Raw genomic sequence first — 17,508 nt, 5'->3', positions numbered from 1 at the left:
TTCCAGATGAATCGGACAACCCCTTGTTAGGTTGCTGCCTCTGAATTGGTAATTTTAAGGAAATGTTGCTGTTTTTGGTTATTATCATGAATATTATTATAGATAGAGATAAACTGTAAACAGCAATAATGTTCAGCAAAGTAAGATTTACAAATAAGTTAACATGACCAAAATGATCAGTTGACCCCTTAAGGAGTTATTGCCCTTTATGGTCAATTTTTAACCATTTTTCGTAAATCTTAGTAATCTTTTACAAAAATCTTCTCCTCTGACACTACTAGGCCAAATTAAACCAAACTTGGCCACAATCATTATTAGGGTATCGTATTTAAAAAATGAGTCCGGTGACCAGGCAAACCAACCAAGATGGCTGCCATGGCTTAAAATAGAACATAGGGATAAAATGCAGTTTTTGGCTTATATCTCAAAAACCAAAGTATTTAGAGCAAATTTGACATGGGGTAAATTGTTTATCAGGTCAAGATCTATCTGCCCTGAAATTTCAAGATGAATCGGACAACCCCTTGTTAGGTTGCTGCCTCTGAATTGGTAATTTTAAGGAAATGTTGCTGTTTTTGGTTATTATCTTGAATATTATTATAGATAGAGATAAACTGTAAACAGCAATAATGTTCAGCAAAGTAAGATTTACAAATAAGTAAACATGACCAAAATGGTCAGTTGACCCCTTAAGGAGTTATTGCCCTTTATGGTCAATTTTTAACCATTTTTCGTAAATCTTAGTAATCTTTTACAAAAATCTTCTCCTCTGAAACTACTAGGCCAAATTAAACCAAACTTGGCCACAATCATTATTAGGGTATCGTATTTAAAAAATGAGTCCGGTGACCAGGCAAACCAACCAAGATGGCTGCCATGGCTAAAAATAGAACATAGGGATAAAATGCAGTTTTTGGCTTATATCTCAAAAACCAAAGTATTTAGAGCAAATTTGACATGGGGTAAATTGTTTATCAGGTCAAGATCTATCTGCCCTGAAATTTCAAGATGAATCGGACAACTCCTTGTTAGGTTGCTGCCCCTGAATTGGTAATTTTAAGGAAATTTTGCTGTTTTTGGTTATTATTTTGAATATTATTATAGATAGAGATAAACTGTAAACCGCAATAATGTACAGCAAAGTAAGACCTAAAAATAAGTCAAGATGACCAAAATGGTCAATTGAACCCCTAAGGAGATATTGCCCTTTATAGTCAATTTTTAACAATTTTCATAAAATTTGTAAATGTTTACTATCATTTTCCACTGTAACTACTGGGCCAAGTTCATTATAGATAGAGATAATTGTAAGCAGCAAGAATGTTCAGTAAAGTAAGATCTACAAACACATCACCATCACCAAAACACAATTTTGTCTTGAATCCATCTGTGTCCTTTGTTTAATATTCACATAGACCAAGGTGAGCGACACAGGCTCTTTAGAGCCTCTAGTTTCTCTGTTGGTTATGGTACTGTCCGTCTTTTTCCGATGTATGGCTTTTGATGCCCCTTTGGGTTGTTTTTTAATTTAAAGTTAAATTCACAAAAGATTTACAAATATGCATACCTGCTCATAGTAATGAACGACTATGGCATGTTAAAAGAGTCATAAAAAATACAAGGAATCATGATGTTAAGGTTTATTCAATGAACAGATAGACCTATAAAAAAATGCACCCCAAACTGATTCAAAGTGAACTGATATAAAATAGCAAAAGCCGGCGATGACTTTTGTATAGAGTAAATTTGTTAAATATCTTTTTCATGACGTTTCTTAATCCACATTAGAAGGACAGTAAGGAGTATTAAAAGACAGGATGCATGACCGCTGTATAATAATTCATATTTAATTATGGTTTTTTTATGCCCCGCCTACGATAGTAGTAGGGGCATTATGTTTTCTGGTCTGTGCCTCCGTTCGTCCGTCCGTCAGGTTAAAGTTTTTGGTCCAGGTAGTTTGTCATGAAGTTATAGTTGCATCCATTTGTAACTTTGCATACATAGTCATTATGATTGGGAATTTCTAAAAACTACTACAAATTTAGGTTTTGGTCCACATTTCATGGTTCATTGAACATGAAAATGAGATTGTGTGAAACAGCTCTTTCTCAGGTTAAAGTTTTTGGTGGAGGTTGTTTATCATGAAGTTATAGTTGAATCCATTTGTAACTTTTCATACATAGTCATTATGATTGAGAATTTCTAAAAAACTACTACAAATTTAGGTTTTGGTCCACATTTCATGGTTCATTGAACATGAAAATGGGATTGTGTGAAACAGCTCTTTCTCAGGTTAAAGTTTTTGGTCGAGGTTGTTTATCATGAAGTAATAGTTGCATCCATTTGTAACTTTGCATACATAGTCATTATGATTGGGAATTTCTAAAAACTACTACAAATTTAGGTTTTGGTCCACATTTCATGGTTCATTGAACATGAAAATGAGATTGTGTGAAACAGCTCTTTCTCAGGTTAAAGTTTTTGGTCGAGGTTGTTTATCATGAAGTTATAGTTGCATCCATTTGTAACTTTGCATACATAGTCATTATGATTGGGAATTTCTAAAAACTACTACAAATTTAGGTTTTGGTCCACATTTCATGGTTCATTGAACATGAAAATGAGATTGTGTGAAACAGCTCTTTCTCAGGTTAAAGTTTTTGGTCGAGGTTGTTTATCATGAAGTCATAGTTGCATCCATTTGTAACTTTGCATACATAGTCATTATGATTGGGAATTTCTAAAAACTACTACAAATTTAGGTTTTGGTCCACATTTCATGGTTTATTGAACATGAAAATGAGATTGTGTGAAACAGCTCTTTCTCAGGTTAAAGTTTTTGGTCGAGGTTGTTTATCATGAAGTTATAGTTGCATCCATTTGTAACTTTGCATACATAGTCATAATTATGATTGGGAATTTCTAAAAACTACTACAAATTTAGGTTTTGGTCCACATTTCATGGTTCATTGAACATGAAAATGAGATTGTGCGAAACAGCTCTTTCTCAGGTTAAAGTTTTTGGTCGAGGTAGTTTATCATGAATTTATAGATAACAGGTATGCTACACAGGCTCTAGATTATAGTTTGCATCAACTTACAACTAAACAGAACAGTTCTCTGTTCAACACATTGTGTGTGCGTGCAGTTTTGAAGATCTTGGAATTACTGAGTACAATAATGGCTGTGATGTTTTTGTAAGTTTTTAAAACTTTTTATGCCCCACCTACGATAGTAGAGGGGCATAATGTTTTCTGGTCTGTGCGTCCATTCGTCCGTCCGTCCGTCTGTTCGTCTGTTCGTTCGTCCGTCTGTCCCGCTTCAGGTTAAAGGTTTTAGTCAAGGTAGTTTTTGATGAAGTTGAAGTTCAATCAACTTGAAACTTAGTACATATGTTCCTTATGATATGATCTTTCTAATCTTAAAGCCAAATTAAACTTTTGACCCCAATTTCACGGTCCACTGAACATAGAAAATGAAAGTGCATGTTTCAGGTTAAAGTTTTTGGTCAAGGTAGTTTTTGATGAAGTTGAAGTCCAATCAACTTGAAACTTAGTAGACATGTTCCCTATGATATTATCTTTCTAATTTTAATGCCTAATTATATTTTTTATCCAATTTCACGGTCCATTGAACATGGAAAATGATAGTGCGAGTGGGGCATCCGTGTACTTTGGACACATTCTTGTTTAAATATGTATCAAAAATAAACTCCATTTGAATATCGTTAAAAACAATATTCAAAAATATCTGTCTACAGTGCTAAAATGATAAACTTTATGACTAATAAATTTATTTGAATGATCAATCGTTTGTGTTACTTCGCATTTATCAAGGTTTATAGACAGTTTAGTGATAATATACAGACATGGTGGTCATTTACTAATGACTTTAAATGCAACTCTTCATTTTATTCTTTTTGGTCACAGGACGATGCAGAACTTTACCATCCATTTGATTTTCTAAGCATAACTTACTACCATCATGCAAATGTCTATTTTTCTGTTTTATTTGAGTTGCTTTGTTCTGCTGTAAATGCTTTCAGATTTTTAGGACTTTTGGTGTGTGTGTTCCTTGTGAAGATTATTAAGAAAAAACAATCATTATTTTTTTCATATTCTCAAACATCAACCTATTTAGGTGTACGAGCAGACTTGACATTGTGATCTAGATTGACTGACATAGCCGTCGGTATAAAGATAAGCTAACAATATGACCATCTTTATTGGGGTGTCAACCAACAGACCAAATCGATGAAAAAAACTGATAATTAATGTGTTAAAATGTATGTTTTATGTAAGGATGACAAATTAACTCCACAAATTGAAATGTGCATTCTGAGTACCGAAGACATTAGTCTAAGACTGTGATAAGTATATCCGGATTGAACTATTTAATGGTTGTGCTTAATGGAGACTACTAATTTAAATGTGAATATATTTTTTAATTCCATTGCCGGATGTTTTTATGATTGAGCTAGTTCTAGTGATGAAGGACTTGCGCTCAAGTGCATAACATACACACTTAAGAGAACACCGGCATAGCAGAATTCACATTAGCGCTTAATATATAATTACCCATCGGGGATTTTCAAATTTATAATGGAACGTCGAAATACAAAGGCATTAGTAACGTATATTTTGATAATAAATAGTTTTATAAGTTCGATCCATGGACACGGAAGATTAATTGATCCTCCCGGAAGAGCCTCCATGTGGAGATATGGTTTCAATACACCAGTAGATTATAATGACAACCAATTGTTCTGTGGTGGATATAATGTATGTATCAGATTTTTTCTTAATTTTTCAAGACGTATTATTTGTAAATAAAGCATACATAATTATATCAGGAATTGCGAATTCAATGTACGATATGTAAAAGAACAGGCGAGAGAAGGTAAGGAGTAGCATATCATAACAGAATTGTATTTGATCCAAATTAGTTGCTTTTCAAACCGACATCTGATTCTTTGCAGAGGTCAAATCTTATAATCGGTTATGCATATCTGCATTTAAAGAGAGGCGACAGAATTCAGTCATATTCGAAAATAAACTGACAACGCCAAGCCTAAAAAGGAAAAATGACCAACAGACAAACAAACGTACACAAAACAAAACATAGAAATCTAAAGCATGAGCAACACGAACCCAACCAAAAACTAGAGGTTATCCTAGGTGCTCCGGAAGGGTAAGCAGATCCTGCTTTATATGAGGCACCCGTCAGCTGCAAATACAATTAGATATCTACTTATTTGAAACAGTTAACTCTGAAGTAATGCCACCGTTACTATGAATATATTATAGCAAAATTTATCTCTCTTTATACTATTTAGTAAAAAGTATGATATTTGATTGTATTTCCTCGTATAATTAAAAAAAAAACTTTTAGTTGCTTTCAGTTTCAGTATCATCGTCATATTTTTCTATTACAATTCATTAGGTCTGTTCTAATATCGTTGTTGGTACTGTAGGTACATCAGTTTCAAAATGGCGGTAAATGTGGAGTCTGCGGGGACGAGTACGGAAAACCCCAACTTTACTCACCACCTGGTAAATTTGCCACTGGTACCATCACCAGGAGCTATACGATAAACAGTAATGCCTCAATGACGTTTGAAATCACTGCAAGCCATCGAGGTTACCTAGAATTCAGGATTTGTCCGAACAACGATGTAACCAAGGCAGTTACACAGGAATGTCTTGACCAGTATATACTTTCTGATGTTCAAACAGGAGGAACAAAGTTTTATTTTAATTATCAGACAGGAGGGAAATTCACAGTAACTGTTTCACTGCCAAAAGGTTTAACATGTTCTCACTGTGTTATTCAGTGGCGATATCGTACAGGTAAACCGATATCTATACAACATAATTAATAAGTCAATGTCTCGAATATTTTAAAATAATTTATTTGCTGCATTGCAGAGGTAAACAAATGTACGGCCTAGGTCAACGTCTTTCCAGCTTGGTAACTCCATTTCAAGTGTGTTACTATGTAAAGGAGGGGATTGGTCTCATACAGGTAAAGGGTTTTGTTTGGTTTTTTTTAATTTTAGCGCTGGCGGTATAAAGTAGCATTGCATATTTTAAGCCAAGCGCTGTATAGATGTAAAATCTAGCGCTGTAGGTATATAAAAAGTCTAGCGCTGTAAATGTAGTCGGGCGCTGAAGATATGAAACATAGCGAAAGGAATATCAAGAACAGCGCTGGAGATAAAAGTACAGCGCTGAAGAGTGTAATATAGAAATAAGATGTGTTATCATTGCCAATAAGACAACTCTCCAATAGAGACCAAATGACATAGACTTTAAAAACTATAGGTCAAGGTTATCTAAGGTACGGTCTTCAACCATAAGCAAAACCCATACCACATAGTCCGCTACGAAAGGCCCCGAAAAAGACAAAAGTAAAACAATTCATAAAAGAAAACTAAACTAAACTATGTAAATAAAAAAAAAACAATCAATAACATTAAATTATGATAAACCGCAAAAAATGGTACCCACTGAATTAAGGGTTCCTGAATTGGGACAGCCACATACATTATATGACGGGGTTAACCATGTTAGCCAACGACCAACAAACGGGGTCCCTTACCTGGGACAATGGTGTAACAATACCACTGTAAACGGAGAGCACGTATCTACTCTACAAATACATAGTGTCACCACCGGGATTCGAACCCCGGTCGTCTGCGTGACAGTCCGTGCGTTAACCGACTGAGCCAAAGAATCGATTCCCTAGCTCTGTTGATTAAGACTGGCTTTATATGTTCTACCTGTACTGAGGGGAAGCAATCCCGCCACACTATTCCCCCACCACAAGAGTCATCATATCTTTATATATGACTCTTAACAACACAAACCCTGGCTAGTATACTCCAGATAACCATCGTGGATTTTTTAGTCGGGCGCCAAATGTAACCGGAGAGCACGTATCTACTCTCTACTCTACAAATACATAGTGTCACCACCGGGATTCGAACCCCTGTCGTCTGCGTGACAGTCAGTGCGTTAACCGACTGAGCCAAAGAATCGATTCCCTAGCTCAGTAGATTAAGACTGGCTTTATATGTTCTACCTGTACTAAGGGGAAGCAATCCCGCTACACAACATATGAACAAACTATAAAAATCAATTGAAAAGTGCTCACCCCATCAGATCGATACAAAAAAAAAAAAAAACAAAAAACAAAAAAAAAAAAAAAAAACATGCTTCAAAAACACATACCGTACGTGGCAGGGTATTTATACATCCCTACAAGAAGTACAGACCTGAGAGTAATCCCATTTGCTGACATCTAGTTCAAAGCTAATAATAACCAATTCAAAATCTTGTATCTAAGACTTGAGGCAAGCACAAGAGATGTAACGGAAATGTATATCAACACCGTTATAATTCATATCTACAGCGCTAGACTTTTTTTATCTACAGCGCTAGACTTTTTTTTATCTACAGCGCTCATCCTTACATCTCCTGCGCAAGACTTTTATATTTTACAGCGCTCGATTTACATCTCCTGTTCTAGACTTGTTATATAGCACAAGACTTTACATTTGCAGCGCAGGGACTCAATTCACAAAAACATCTCACGACAAATATTGATCATAAGTTGGAGTTATTCTAAAACAATCGTGATTATTCAGCTATTATTCGGGTTAGACTTATTAAAATTCGAGGATATTTTATACTGAACAGTTTCAGGTTAAATGGTCCAAACAAATAATCATGTTTTGCACTAGACACATTTCTGTCATTGAAAACTGTATGTTGACAGTCCCTCTTTGTGTTATTTTTGTCGTTGGGTTGTTGTGCCATTGATGTTTACTCGTCATATATATTATACATACAATATTTTAGTTAGTACAGTTCGAATTAAATGCAGATACTTCTTCATTTACTTATGTGGTGACGTTTTAGATTACACTGAAATGAATATATGAATAACTGATAAATACCAATATTTTTCATAGATACAAAGTTTTGTTCTGAAGTTTGGCTCTAACTATATGATTCTTTTTTAAAACGGGACATCACATCCTAAATTTTGCGGTAATGATGTTTATAAAGCACGTCAATTTAAATACGATCCTTTCAAACGTATTGATCTTTTGAATAAACTTTTATCATTATATTACGTAAACACCGTAGAAAGATATTGTTTTTATCGGTACTAACATTAATGTTGTTGTAGGTAGATTAAATCATAATGTAATATGTATTACGTTCATAAAAAAACGTGTGGTCCTACATCCTGTCGATATAATGTACTTGAATGTTTGCATTATTCAAGGTCATGCTTTTTCAGACTGTTGGAAGTCATGCTTTTTTAGACTGTTGATGGTCATGCTTTTTCAGACTGTTGATGACGTCTGTACTAACTCGATCTGTTGGATGTGTACTGATTGATAATTAAGTCTTGGTGAACATAATTGATTTATTTTTTCTTGACTTTGCACGAGCTTCCAATAAATTCGATTTATTAAAGATCGGTACTTTGCGTCTTTTGACATCTTATTTTAGTGTTTCATGTCGATCTGATAAGGCAAGCAATTTCCAACGACTCTTTAGCTTTTTCTTATGGTTTGCTGTTAACCATTGTTCCAGGTCAGAGAAGACTACAAGATGACGAAACACATATTCATTTATTCTTACGTAAAAGCAAACTTTTTTTTATTGTTATGCCATATGTTTTTACATGCATCGTCGTATTTAATGTGAATAAATAACAAAGTACCAAATTCATAAATAGACAGAAGCAGTAATAACGATTGTATATACAAGTTGTAAAATTCGTTTACCTTTGTTATAATTCAGGAAACAGTTGGGGATGTATAAATGATGATGCATCAAATCCTGAAAATTGTGGAATCGGAAAAGGAAGACAGGAAGAGTTTTATGCATGCGCAGACGTTGCAATAAACAATAATGGTAATATCGCATCTACTTCAACAACATCTCCAGTTGCAACTACTTCAACCACAACGTTTAAAGTTTCTACAACTTCACCGCAGTTACTGTCGTCTACGACAATGCAATCATCAACAACTTCTTCCTCTTCAGTATTATCTACGGTGACAACTTCTTCATCCACATCATCTTCAACAACAGAAAAATCCGTACAGGTCAAATGTACTGCGATAGGGGCCTTCAAAGGAAATTCAGTTATGGACTGGTGGTGTAAAATCAACTGCCAGGTTGGATACTGCCCAACAACATACTGTAGTGAGGGTTGTAGTTCAACTTCGGTCAGTTTTCCAACAACAGTGACCTCCGTCAGTAATCCAACAACCTTTACTTCAGCCAGCATTCCAACAACTGTTACTTCGGCTAGAACAACCAGCACTTCAACAACAAACAAAATAACCACATCAGCGACACCAGTATTAACAATTCAAAGCACAACCGAAGGTCCGCCTACCGAAACTGTTACCTGTGTTGGAACAGGTGCATGGAAAGGCGATACAGCAATGACTGCTTGGTGTGATGCTAACTGTAAACTAGGTCACTGTCCTCCAAGTCATTGTCAGTGTCTTAAAGATGGCTCACTGACCGAAATAACGTATGGTTTAGGTGATAAATGCGTTACTGTGATGCCAAATATTTCTACAAGCTACAAACTGTATATGGATCTTTGGTGTAAACATAATTGTCCTAGTTTTGGATGTTGGAATATTCCACACATTTGTGTATGTTAAATAGGAAAAAAATTATTCAAAACTAAAAAATTAGGCATATCTACCATTTTACTCGTATCAGATGTTCCTTTCAGATTGAATCATAATTTGGATATACAAGTGGGGTTGTTGCTTGGTTTTTTTTTTTATCGTTATTTGAAATGAAATAGGAGAATGATGAATTGCAATGCTATCATATTTTTGAAAATAATAAATTCATTTGCAAACACGGAGAATTCACATCAATAAACGAAAATACGGAAAATAGATTCCAGATCTAGACACACTCCGGATTTGGTTGTTTACAATAATAAATTTTACTCATTACAAATATTTTGTCTGTCCTACTGAGTTCAAATTAACTAAAAAGCATTGAATATCACATTGGTGTGATTTACATAAGGTTATTTGTAAAAAAGGTATCTTGCATACGAAATAATAATCGTAAAGGAGTCTCTATACCGTCAGTAATATTCAAGCGACTGTAGTCAGTATCCGTTTGATCGAATTCTATCACAAAATAAACAAATATCCCTGTGTGATATGTCAGTTTGGGGAAAAAAAACTAAAAGTTGATGAGTGGTCTACTATATGTGTATCCATCTGATGAGTTAATACAAAAAAAAAATAAGATGTGTTATGATTGCCAATGAGAAAACTCTTCAAAAGAAACCAAATGACGCAGAAATTTACAGTTGAGCCTTTTTCAAATGATTTTTGCGTTGTACTGTTACACTCTTGTCCCAGATTGGAGGGACGGTTAGGATACCGCTAACATGCCCCCCTCCCACACACACACATTCTATATATATGTGTCTGTCCCAAGAAAGGAGAATGTATATCAGTGGTTGTCATTTGTCGGGGTGTTTTTTTTGCATAAACTAGGCCGTTAGTTTTTTCGGTCGAATTGTTTTACCTTTGTAATATTGGGGCCTTTTATAGCTGACTAAGCGGTATGGGCTTTGCTCATTGTTTAAGACCGTACGGTGAAATGCAACTGTTAATTTATGTGTCATTTGATCTATAGTGAAGAGTTGTCTCATTGGCAATTACATCACATCTTTTTTTATATAAGATGGTCTCAACAAACCTTCCTGTGGTAACGCACGAAAGTAAAAAAAAACAATATCCGACGTACAATACATGAAAGGTTGATAACCCTTTAATCTTGCAACGTGGGTGTGTCTTTACACACTCATTAAAAAGCCCCCCTCCAACACATAAAATCCCTAAGAAATTTCATTCCCAATTATACTTCGGGGAAACAGCGAATTTTGTACGAAGAGTAGGAAAGTTTCAATCCCCCTTGAATGCTGTTTAAGTACATAGCATACCCTATATTAATAAGTGAGTTCTGTCAAACCTATGCAAGTTCATTTCTCGAGCTCGCATATTAGGATGAGGACAATAATACAGTGTCTGTCCATCGATACATACTTGTTTTATAGCACAGTTGAATAATTTCGAGATCGTTCGATAGCTTTTCAATCTTTTGTCAAATTGTCACTTGCATGCGAGACTCTGGCATAAAGTTCATTCCACAACATATATGTACCCTTTTTTTCCAACCTCTGCCTTGAAGACCGACTTTTGGGCCCCTGTATCTTGTTTTTTGCATTTTATGTGTCCAATATACAGTTGAAGATCGGACGAACTAAAAATCTTTTGAACCTAAAAGGAGGTAGTAAGTATTATGATATAAATGAAACTGTAATTGTGAGCTATAATGAAAGTTAATGACTTAAATACGAATATACTAGTAGCTTACATATGCAACAGAAGACCACCGGCAGCACTGAATGATAATATCGTCTTAACACCACTTTTTGTCATATCAGTAGCGCGTCCTATCCGAAAAGAATGAAAACGAATATTAAACGGTAACTCAGAAAGAAAAAACTCTTTTGAAGGAGGGAACACAATTGATATTTTGTGAAGGCAAAGCCATTAAAATGTGTATATAATTTATTTGATCCATATTAGATGATTGCGTCACCAATGATGATAGACATTATTGCTTCTTTTACATGTTCAATTCATAAGTCAACCGAATTTGATTTAACTTTAACAATTTTTCATAAGGGAATTTCTTCGTAATATTTTTTTTTTTTAATTTTAACATCATTGTAAAAGACAATCGCGTAAATATAAAACCTATATCGAGTAATTTGAACCTCAGCGTGTTCATTATTTACACTGGCTATTAGGCTATATAAGTAAGTTTACATGGCCAGATAAGTATTGCACAATTTTGTTTCAGTAAGAGGTTGCTACAGTATCTTGACATCTTACTTATTTATCCTTGATCAAGATATCTAATTATAATTGATAAACGTGAACTGACGTATTATCTTGGCTAGTTTCACCTCATGTGACAGCAACTGATTTTTCTTGCTTTGAAAAGTGGGAAACAAGATGTTGGTTGCTTTACTTATGGTTGCATGTTTCGGGTCTGCTTTCGGAAGATATTTAGCACAAGACTGTATGTACAAAGACCCTGCTACTGGGAGAACATATGACCTGACACCTTTAATTTCCAGGTAATAGCATGTCAGCATAAAGCTTAATTCATTCAAATTATCGTTATTTTGTTTTAAAAATCGGATTCGGGACTGGAGCGTGCGTAATCTTCATTTATAAGATTCGCTTTATTATATAATATCAAACTCGGTTAAATAACGATTGCATTGTAATTGGTATAAAAAATTAGGGGTTAAGAGAGAGGGTTGCATTCGGGTTACATTTTCATAGACATGTACCCAGCATATCTTTTTATCCGTAAGTAGTAAGTTGCAACAGAAGGACACTGCTTAAACCCTTTAATAAAACCAGATATATTATCATAATCGATAATCGTCAAATTTCAATAATCCGCGAAATTGTTATAGACGTACTTTATCGATACCCTAATTGGGAAATGTTTAAAAAAAAGTACGCATCTTTTATTGGCATGCACATAAAGAAGACATGAGTTGACGCCAAAATCTTAAAAATATTATGTTATAAATACAACTCATGAAACGAGATGTCGACAATAGGAAACAGCGAGTTTATCACATACGTTATAATCAGACTTCGGCAATCTTTAAAACAATGTAAAAAGTGTGTCCTGTCACACTACGCTATCGTTTTTAAAGATGCCTAACACGTATAACAGGAATTGACAAAACTATAAAACAGCACAACCGACAGCACCAACAATTCACTCTTCTGAAAAACAAAACAAAATACATAAACAAATGGATAGAACAACGAACAACTTACGTTACAGATATCAGGTGACTTGATTAAAGCAAACAAGCATTGAACCAGTTTTACTTTCGAAAAAAACCTCTTTGACTATCTGGACCTTGTATTTTGCCAAATTAAAAAACAATAAAATATATCCAGGCTACCAACAGGTAAACACTAAATTGAACAAGGATATCAAAGACGGCTCATAATCTGGAAAGCAGGGTTGAAATTATTTCACTACTATATGAAGCTAACTAAGGTCAATTTGAAATTTATTGAACAGTGCCACTCAAGAAAAAGATAAAGTAAAAACAGCACTCCTCGCAGTTATCATGAACTCTAAAAAAATTATTTGATATACGTAGTTTCTATGTGATGCCAGTTAATATTTAAAATCGTCGTATCATACAAACAAACAACAAATTAAGCTGAATTAGAAAGTACATCACAAATTCAGGTTGAAAGATGCAGTAACTTATATGTTTTATGAATCGTTTATTTGCAATCAAACTAAATTATGTAACTATGACGAAAATGTTATTTAGTTTATTCTTTTTTTCTTCAGTAATCCCAATGGGTATACGTGGACACAGACAGTATGGTCTATTGGTGGATATTCTCTCGATAGCTTGAATAATGACAACCAAGTCAACGTTTCCTTTCAGTTACAGCTTTGTAGGAATATCATTAATCAACAATTCAAAGGGTGTAATAGTACAGGTGCAGCGTATTCGGTAAATATATCAAACACAAATTCGGACGTTTCTGTAGATAACTAACGAATATGTTGGATTGTTTCAAGAGAAATGCAATAGTTGATTGGTTTGAAATCTAAAAATCTGTCATGTCATATTAATTGAATGCAAACAAGTTAAATGGTTAATATCTGCAGTACACGTGATAATGAAAACATTTTTTAATAGATAAATATACTTGTAGCTCAAAGGAAATGCGAGTGTATGACCTAGGATTTTCTTATCCCAGGTATAGAGATTACCTTAGCCGTATTTGGCACAACATTTTGGAAATTTTGGACCCTCAATGCTCTTCATTTTTGAACTTGTTTGGCTTTATAAATATTTTGATATGAGCGTCACTGATGAGTCTTATGTAGACGAAACGCGCATCATCTTCACTTAAATGTCCGTTATAAGTCGTGAACTAATTTTCAAGCTCAGTTTGAACCTTAACCTTAAATATTCCTACGTGTCTGCCTGAAACATATTCATTTATTACACTGATCACATATATCAGCCATTATAAATGAAATAAAAATTAAACTGTCAATTGTTCTTGAACAATTGAGAGGTCTTTCCTTTTTTAATGTAAAATACATGTTCCAACAGACGTAGAATGTATTGAAAAGGTCAAGGTCAACCTTAAAAAGCTCGAAAACACACTAAAAATCCTTTAAATAAGGTTAAAAACACTAAATTCGCTATCTGGGACATGACCTTGACCTTTGACCTTTTGACCTTTGTCAAGGTCATTGGTCCCCAATGCCATTACTGAAGACCCCAAGGGTCTAGGACCTTTGGTTATATAGTAAAAGCTGATTTTGTCTTTTCAAAAACCTAAAACAGGGGTTATGCCCCTTATAGAAAGGTCAAATCTCTTTGATCAAAATGTAACAAAGTTGCGCCATAATGACCCAAACATTTTCCACTATTTAAAACTTCTGTAAGTATAATGGTTTCTGAGATTATCCCATAACAAGCTGTTAGGTCAGAGGTCAAGGTCAACATACAAATTTGACCTTGAGATATTTTTTAAAGATACATGAAATGATGATGATTGGTGAAGATCCTATGTGTCTACGACTTACGGTTTCTGAGTTTTGGTGGCCAACCGACACCGGTTAATTTTCATAGGGGCATAACCCTACCAATGAGTTGTTGAATCTTTTCGATCCAAATGTAACGAAGAACCCGGGTCTGGTCCTGAACAAATTTCACCCTTCATTTTTTTTCTACCTATTACGGTTACGGTGTTGGAACGATAACAAGGTTTTTGGGTTTCGGAGGGATTACTCCGAACCGACAAAATATTTCGACTCACAGGGTGAGTTCCGGATACGTATTCATGACACCAATACAAAGTGTGAACATGAAAGCGACATGGTTTACGGTTACGGAGGGAAATTTTGTCAAAGTTTGGCGGAACAAGAAGAATAATAATAATAATCAGAAGAAATACAGTAAGGTCTTTCCCTTTAGTAAAAGGAAAGACCTTAATAACCAACAACAAAAATGCAATTACATCAAATACTTAAAACGTTGTGGCCTCCTTTATCCATTTCTATCGACCAATAAAATATTCATTTAAAGTCAAATTTGTCCCTGTAAGACCTGTATCAACATTTGAATTGATGACTCGACAAAGCTTCGACATGACAATATTGTATAACAATCCCAATGACCTGATTTATGATAAAACAATAAACGAAAAACAATGATATATAACCACTAAATTACAGGCTCCTGACTGTTTGTGACGGCTCACGCACCATGTTTCTCCATTGAATAGTGGCATTACAGCACAAAATAAAAACTTTAAAATCAATTCAAAACATGGATATGGCTTTATTCGTCAAATTTTCTTAAAGTATAAAAACAATGAATATAGATATACAAAATACTGTACCGTTTAAGAGTATTCACAGTTTCTGGAAGCTAATTTAAAGCAGATAACTAAATAAAATGAAAAAATCATTTTTCTCCAAACAGTTTGCATGTATTAAATTGTATTATAAGCTGATGACAATTGTTATTTTTCAGTACGACGCGACAAATGGGTGCATAAATTGGGGCCAAGCAACAACTGCCGAGTTTGATGTGGCACCTTACAAAGACGGTAAGTTGAAATTAGATAGAAATAAGAATATGTGGTATGATTGCCAATGAGACAACTCTCCATCCAAGTCACAATGTGTTAAAAGTAAACAATTATAGGTCAGAGTACGGCGATTAGCTTTGATAAAATTGTTGAAACTGAGGATTTGTAAAATTTCTTTCATTGCCCCATTTATTGGTTGTACATTACTGTCTTGAATTTTATGGATAATCCTAATCAGCAGTCATAGTGAATGGTTTTATTTTTTAAAATTAAACACTATCTATCATAATGCATGATTGAAAGAGGTTTATAATATAAGCCATTTCTTTTATGACATTGCTGAAATGGTCAAACATGGTTCACTTTTTAATTTTGAAATTTCAGGCGTATTTTTGCAGATGTACCATGGCGACGTTATCAACCACTGGCAGAAATATATGTCCAATATATATATCGTATGTGATAAAACTGCAACTGAAGTGAAACCTATGTTTGAACATATAAAGTCAGATATTTCACAAGCGCATTTTAAAATCAAAACAAAACAAGTATGTTAGTTGGGTGTATTTCATTATTTTCAAATGTAAAATTATTCATATAATCTTTTTAATGGTAATTAAAGACATGAGTATTTTAGTTTACTTGTATTTTTTTACGAGTTATCAAACCTTTCTCAATCTTTGTCTAGGTATGTTGGATCTTCTAATTTCGTCATTCCTTCATAAAGATTTGAATCCATAATTCTGTGACATCGTGGCATCTCAATATGTACTGTGTTAATGATCTTTATAAAGAAACAATTGATGCAAGCTATACTTTATTGTAGTTTTAAAATTGGTAGGCATTAAATTCGTGATTATTTTTGCCCGAGCGATAGTGAGACTAAGAATAACACGAATATAATACCTACCCATGTTAAAAAAAAACTACAATAAAGTATAGCTTGCATCAATGATTTCGATTCTGATTAGGATAAATAAGGTATAATTTCTATATCGGATGTGTATAAGTGTAGAGCGTTTGTGTAGGCTATTCCATGAATCTCCCTTTTTGTTTGTTAACAAGCAAACGACTGGCAATGTGATTTTTTAGAGAGAGGAGTTATGAACAGCCAGCATGGACGGTTGTTGTATCTAGGTCAAATATGTCCATTTCGAAATGCAACACATTACAGTCATAATGAATGAATTAGTAACAACATGTGCAGCATTTAAGAGTTTGGAAGTGTTTTAAGTTAACGAAATATATTAAATGCATGTCCATTTGATAAAATTCGTTATTCTGCAGTAGTCAATATACGCATGTGCGAACAAATTTTATTGGATTTAGAGCAGAGTTTATTCACAAAGCGAAAGAAGCACGTCACATTAGAATCGCGCTTAACAACTCATTATATATGCAAAACAATTCCAAAAGATTGTTTTCAAATCCTGCTGAAGAAAGGAAACTAATGTAAATATACCATTGTTAAGGTTAATTTCAGATGAAGGATATGTAAGTGTAGTGTAAAAATTTAAGTAATTGGTGTTTTTCAATTGAGGATATAATGCTAGGACCAGCAGGTATTATATGGGACGTTTATGTTATGTAAATCATTATTAAGAGACACTAGTTTAATGGCATATCTTTCAAATATTTCCTTGAGTTGACCAGCTGACATTCGTCGCTTTGCAGTTTTTTAATAAGGGATTCTAATACGAGAACGCATACGAATAAATCAAACCAATTGTCGGTCCATAAAGGGCATATTACATATACTG

General features: G+C 34.2%; 1 protein-coding gene and 1 long non-coding RNA gene across 2 annotated transcripts; both read left to right on the top strand.

Annotated features, from left to right (window-relative positions):
- Positions 1-4,277: 4,277 nt before the first annotated feature.
- On the top strand, positions 4,278-10,010 carry LOC143067651 (uncharacterized). The gene is made up of 3 exons (XM_076241079.1): positions 4,278-4,781; positions 5,474-5,849; positions 8,820-10,010. The coding sequence occupies exons 1-3, from the start codon at positions 4,602-4,604 to the stop codon at positions 9,698-9,700; spliced, it is 1,437 nt and encodes a 478-aa protein (XP_076097194.1). The 5' UTR covers positions 4,278-4,601; the 3' UTR covers positions 9,701-10,010.
- Positions 10,011-12,028: 2,018 nt separating this feature from the next.
- Positions 12,029-16,384, top strand: LOC143066377 (uncharacterized). The gene is made up of 4 exons (XR_012975585.1): positions 12,029-12,219; positions 13,479-13,647; positions 15,691-15,766; positions 16,133-16,384. It is a non-coding gene; the product is annotated as an uncharacterized LOC143066377 (long non-coding RNA).
- The last annotated feature ends 1,124 nt before the right edge of the window (positions 16,385-17,508 follow it).

Source organism: Mytilus galloprovincialis, chromosome 3 (genome assembly GCF_965363235.1).
Source record: "Mytilus galloprovincialis chromosome 3, xbMytGall1.hap1.1, whole genome shotgun sequence".
NCBI lineage: Eukaryota > Metazoa > Mollusca > Bivalvia > Mytilida > Mytilidae > Mytilus > Mytilus galloprovincialis.
The sequence above is the reverse complement of the archived record's forward strand: the minus strand, read 5'-3'. Positions and strand labels throughout refer to the sequence as shown.